At 36.3% G+C, this 5,958-nt stretch overlaps 1 protein-coding gene across 1 annotated transcript in view; it reads left to right on the top strand.

Annotated features, from left to right (window-relative positions):
- GLIS3 (GLIS family zinc finger 3) overlaps positions 1 to 5,958 on the top strand; it is a 125,702-nt gene that overhangs the window by 99,201 nt on the left and 20,543 nt on the right. Inside the window, exon 6 of the mRNA XM_031060771.1 lies at positions 3,217 to 3,219. Coding sequence (XP_030916631.1) covers positions 3,217 to 3,219 — 3 coding nt within the window. The remainder of the gene's footprint in view (positions 1 to 3,216; positions 3,220 to 5,958) is intronic.

Below are 5,958 nucleotides of genomic sequence, written 5' to 3'. Positions count from 1 at the left end.
TTCTGGTATATTTGGGAAGGGAGGTGATACAGAAGAGGGGATGCTGGGAGCAGGACAACTTGTATTAAAAGGTTGAGGTGATTTTAAAACTCCTGTGGGAGATACTGAAATTGCATCTACCTTGTGAGATGGTACCAAGGGGTACAAGGTTGGAGGGGGAGGAGGAAGGTGGTCTATAGGAGGAGACAGAGGAGGAGGTAATGGGATGTAATCTAAGGGATCAAGAGGGAAAGGTGGAGGAAGATTTTCTAAAAGATCCCACCTCCTTTCTGGTAGCTTAGTTTCTTCTTTTTCTTCTTCTCTGGATACTTTATATAATTTTATTTCCTCTTCCTGTTTCTCCCTTTCTAACCAACATTTAGCATAACTAATCTCTTCGTCACAAGGTTCTATTCGGGTATTGACATATCTAATTAGAGCTATACATAGCCATCATTCTTTTGTCCCATACCAGGGCCAATAAATAGGTCCTTCAGCAATACTCTCTTTAGGCCATATTTCTGTACAGTATCTTATGATTTTTATCTTATCTAGATCCTTCATTACCTCATTAGTATCCCAATTATTTAGAAGTTCACCTAAAGGACTACTAGGAGGTATTTTCTTAAAAACTTCCTTCTCTTTTCTCTTCCTGCTGGCACTTCTTCCAGCACACTGTCCCATCTTTAACTAGCAATTGGTATCCATTTTTTTTTTCTAATAAGGGATATGTATTAATTATAAATGAGGAAGAGAAAATAAATATCAATTATTGTGGAAAATGTAATAATAATGGTTACTTTTAAAAGTTCCTTATCATAAGAGACAAGACAAAGATGGCAACTTCAAAGAAATGTTTGATGTGGGAAATGAAATAAATATGGTGGCTTTAGTGGGAAAACAAACAAAAAAAATGGCTGCTTAAAGAAATATTTAGTGTGGGAAACAAAATAAATGTAGCAGTTTAACAAGGGTTTCAGAATAATAATGTCAATTCAAATGAACATTTATAACCTAAGAATACTGAAATGTTTAAATTAATTCCAAAAAGAAATATAATATCTATCCTTTTAGCTGGAAAACTAAACAATAATGATGGCTATGTCAAGAAATGAAACAACTGACAACCACCTGCTCAACTAAATACAAAATAGATGCAGTAAGCCACTTACTCTGCACAAGTGGCCTTTGCACACCACACTCAACCATGTACAAAATGGCCTCAATGAGCCGCTTACTCAAAATGGCCGCTTCACAGCTTGCCTCACCAAACTCGAAATGGCCGCTTCTCGGCCCACCTCACAGCAAACTCAAAATGGCCGCTTCTCGGCCTGCCACACAGAAAACTCAAAAATTCCTAAGGAGTGGTCGAAGGACTTTTGGCCTGCCCTTACCTCCGAGCCTCACTCCTTAGGGGCCCCGACTCTTAACATACAAAAAAAAAACAGAAAAAAAATTCTCCCTAACTATGAGCCTTCTTTGATATAACAATATATTTTGGTAGTTTCTTTGCTGGCACTGCTTCCTATTGTATAGCAATTTTTATGGTAATTTAATTTTTATGGTAATGATTCAACGTACTCTTATCAGCATTAATTTCTGTGTGAGTAATAATGTGGTTTCTCTTACATGTCTTCCCAGCTATCTATCATTTGGCAAAGTTCTTGTAGTTCTAGTCACTTGTGTTGTTTCACATCAGTTAGAGGGTACTATGTCAGGCATAGAGTAGTCCATGTCGCTCCATTTTGACAACTACTTGATCCAGTTGAAATAAATTGTTTCATTAACTACTCATCAAGGATGCTGCAGGATTATATACTATGTGAACAAATGAGATGAATCTGATAGGCAGGAAATTATTATATTGAAATGGCAACATAAAAATTATTCATGTCCAATTGAGAGAAACATAAAATACACAAAAACCTAAGTGTCTTGCCTCAGAGAAGCTACCCTTCAAAATTCACTGAAAACAATTTTTTTTTTTTTTTTTGTGAATACAGCTTTGAGACTTCGGAAAAGTTCAATACATTGTTTTTACTGGGTACTGTTTGAGACAGCACATTAGCTGAAATGTTTCTGTGCTACTTTTAAAGTGGAAGGAGGAATAGATTTTCACACTTCCAGTGGTGTCCAATCAAACTTTTCTTACTTGAAGGTGATTTTACTTATTATTGATGCACATTTAAAGGTTTTTTCTTGTAGAAGAATTCTACAGAATAAATGTTTGAAGGCAAACTATTAGAAATAGGTAAATAGTGCCAGAAGTACATGTTTAGATGCAAGTCCATTTTCACTTACATGGTAGAACACCTGTAGTGACCACGGTATAGTTTCTCAGTACTGAGAAAATACAGAATCTATAGACACATTTAAGTGAAATGCAACAATAACTTTTTGGTTACAGATCTATTATTTGGAGTTAAGTCTTCAAAAGAGCTTTTTCTTATCTTGTAGTCTTTATAACTTCATAGAAGAAATCCAAACTGACTATTATTAATACAGTGAGGTAGCATTACAGCTTCTTTGCTTAAAACTAACACAAAATTACATTTATGGGTCTAAAGCAAACAGACTAAGGGCTAAGCATTGTGATAGTATCTAGGTTTAAATTTTGAACAATATCTAGGCATTTTGGTTTACTCAGTTCGCAGAATGAAGGTGAGAGCAATACACTCATAATAACATGGGGATGATGACTTTTCCTGCTGTGAAATAGTATGAACTTACTTTGTATAGAGCAGTCTGGAACCACTAAACCCAGAAGAGTCATAAATAATGGAGCAGAAAAAAACCCCATCTTTTTACTGTGCTGTTTGGATAAAACTTGACCATTTCATATTTAAGCATAAGCCAGAATGTGTAATTAATTTATAAGTAGTTACTGAATATCACACTAAGTTCTGCTCCAGAGCAAGCAAAGGATCTTTCTAAAGCCTGTCAACTGCATAATTTTCTCTGCAAGTTGGAATTTAAAAATTGCATCAGTAAAGTTACAGAACTTATTTGAATTCTAAGTATTTTTTAAATAATGTCTTACACTATATTGTGAAACTTTTCCTAACTACTTCTATGTGTATGCCTTTCTGTGCTTTGCTTGAGTAACACTTTTCTTTGGTTTTTTCCCCTGCTGAAATTTTACTAAGCTAGGTGCTCTGTGCACATAATAAGAAAAAATCCAATCCCCCAGGAATTTGTATCTAAGGTAACAATAGGAAGGTAGGCAGGTACAACAAGCACGTAGAGGTTAAGGACACATATAGGAATAGATTAATGGAATTATTAATTAATGAAAGAATTTTATTAAAGAAATTGTCCTAGTGAGTCCCTAAGATATGTCTGAAAAAAAGCAACCTAGTTTTCTTTTTTAAAAAGTAGTCTGTTCTTTTCTTTTAAAATAGTTTTTTAAGGATGATAAGCCTGGAAAGTAGTTACAGCTCATTCCTGTTAGAAAAAACAAGAATGGGAAGGAAGAACTGACATATGAATGGCCCTTGCTGTGAAAAACAGAATTGTATTTGATGTGTGGATGGATGCAAAAGGAGTAGTAATGTAGGACTACCAATAATGAAGAGAATCTCTGTTTTCACCTTTTAGGCTGAATTTAAGTATTACATACATATCTAGAGCTCCTGCTTAATGTCATGTGTCATAGGTAGAACCATACATACATAACAGGGGGCAAAAAAGTGTTAATAATATTAATTTAAGGAGGATAGTTTTCTTCCCCTGAGACTTGCCCTTTTATTTACCAGTTTTATTTATGAGTTTATAATTTGAGACAACTTCATGGTTCTCCAAAAATTGATGTAATGTTTGGGTTCCCATTTTTAAGAACATTTACCAATGGACTGCTACAAACACTGTGGGCACCATGGCCACTTGCACCGCTTGTAGTTCCATTCATCACGATGAGACTGAACTTCAGAAACTGCAATCCAGTAAAAGAGAAGAAAATGAAAGGCAGGGATGCATCTAGATATGCTTAAAATCTTAAAATACTGGTCCAGACCCTGCTTTATTTCTTCAGTACTTTAATGTTTTCCAGTATCTATGATCTGCCTGTAAAATATCTAAAAATATATAGAAAGGCCAGTGGTGCAGGTGGTCCATGTGACAGGCCAGCTTTGGAGACAGACTTACTATCTTGAAAATGCAATTTTTACTTCTACTGTACTTCTTAATGCATGATGGCTTCTTGAGTTTCATGTTCTCTGGAGACTTCAGATTTACAGATGAGCTAAGGATAAAGGCAAAACAGAAAATAAGCTTTGCATTTGCTGGGCTTACCACTTACAACTCAATATAGCACATATCCACATATTCCTGGCTAAAAAATCCAGTGGACTTCCTAGGGGAAGAGAAAAAGGGGAATACATGCAGGTGACGCTCACAGGCGCAAAAAATATTTCATATTTTTCCTTCTGTGCAATAGTAAATCAGTTGTTTTCAAGGACCTCATAAATATTCCTTACAGAAATAGAAGGCTATATTTAGTAATAAAAAATAAAGCAACTTTGCAAATGTATGTATGTAACTAACTGAGCTACAAAATTAAACCTTCACACTGTCTTACTCTACATGGTAAAAACTCTCAGCCCTACTCCAAATTCATACTGTCAATAATTAGAGGAGAGATATTTTGGCGGGAGAAATTGTTTTTAAGAGTACTGGTAGTAAGTCCAAGAAGCTCTTCAATTAGAGCATTTTTGATAATTTGCAAATTTCTGCATTTAAATATGTTCCATGAAATTACAGGTTTCTGACTCCATTGAAAAATAACTTTTTTTGGCCTTAGATTCTGTGACACTTTCAATGCTACTATTTGGCTTTCTTTTTCTTAAAGAAACCTTATTCAAAATCATCCTTTTCTCTTGCAGCCACCTAAATTGTTCCTATGCATTGTGAGAGTACGTTTGAATTTAGCTTGTCATAGAGAACTGTTTGCAGAAATATTCTCATGGATAATTCTTATGTACTAATAAATGGATATGTGATGAGGCTCCAGAAAAGAAAACATGACTCCTTCCTCTCTTTGGCTGAAACTTGGTCCCTGTTGAGGTTCACAATCTGAGGTTCACAGCTGGGACTAAGTTGGGACTAAGCTATAATCAAGTTGTAAATAATATTGCAGCTTGGACTTTTTAAGGGATACAGAGGAAGAGCACTCATGATTCTTTGGCTTTTATTGAGGTTTTTTGAGTTTTTTTCAAAATATCTGAATATGTTTAAAATTGCTTTAAAAGTTTTAGTTTATCCTGAATTGATAAGCTTCTTGTAGCAACCCTCTTGTTACATAATCATACAATGGTTTGCATTGGAAGAATTCTTAAAGACCATCTAGTTCCAACCCCCTGCCACAAGCAGGGGCACCTTCCACCAGGTTTCTCAACGACCCATCCAGCCTGGCCTTGAACACTTCCAGGGATGGGGCATTCACAGCTTCTCCGGGCAACTTTTTCCAGTGTCTCACCACCCTCACAGTAAAGAATTTCTTCCTGACATCTAATCTAAATCTCTTCTCTGTTTAAAACCCACTTAAAACTAACATTTAGTTCTACATCTTTGTGTGTGGACCTATATGGTGGTGCTACACTTGAGCATGCACAAACATTTCACAGAATCACAGAATTCCTAGCTTGGAAGAGACCTTCAAGATCATATAAGTCCAACCCGTGCCCTAGCACCTCAACTAAACCATGGCACCGAGTGCCACATCCAGTCCTTTCTTAAACACATCCAGGAATGGTGACTCCACCACCTCCATGGGCAGGCCATTCCAGTACTTTATCACCCTTTCAGTGAAAAACTTTTTCCTGATATCCAACCTATATTTCCCTTGGTGTAGCTTGAGACTGTGACCTCTTGTTCTGTCTGTTGCTGCCCAGAGAAAGAGACCAACCCCACCTGACTACAACCACCTTTCAGGGAGTTCTAGAGAGTGATTGGGTCACCCCTGAGTCTCCTTTTCTCCAGGCT

Source organism: Geospiza fortis, unplaced genomic scaffold (genome assembly GCF_000277835.1).
Source record: "Geospiza fortis unplaced genomic scaffold, GeoFor_1.0 scaffold491, whole genome shotgun sequence".
In the NCBI taxonomy this organism is placed as follows: domain Eukaryota; kingdom Metazoa; phylum Chordata; class Aves; order Passeriformes; family Thraupidae; genus Geospiza; species Geospiza fortis.
This window is presented reverse-complemented; position numbering and strand designations above follow the sequence as displayed.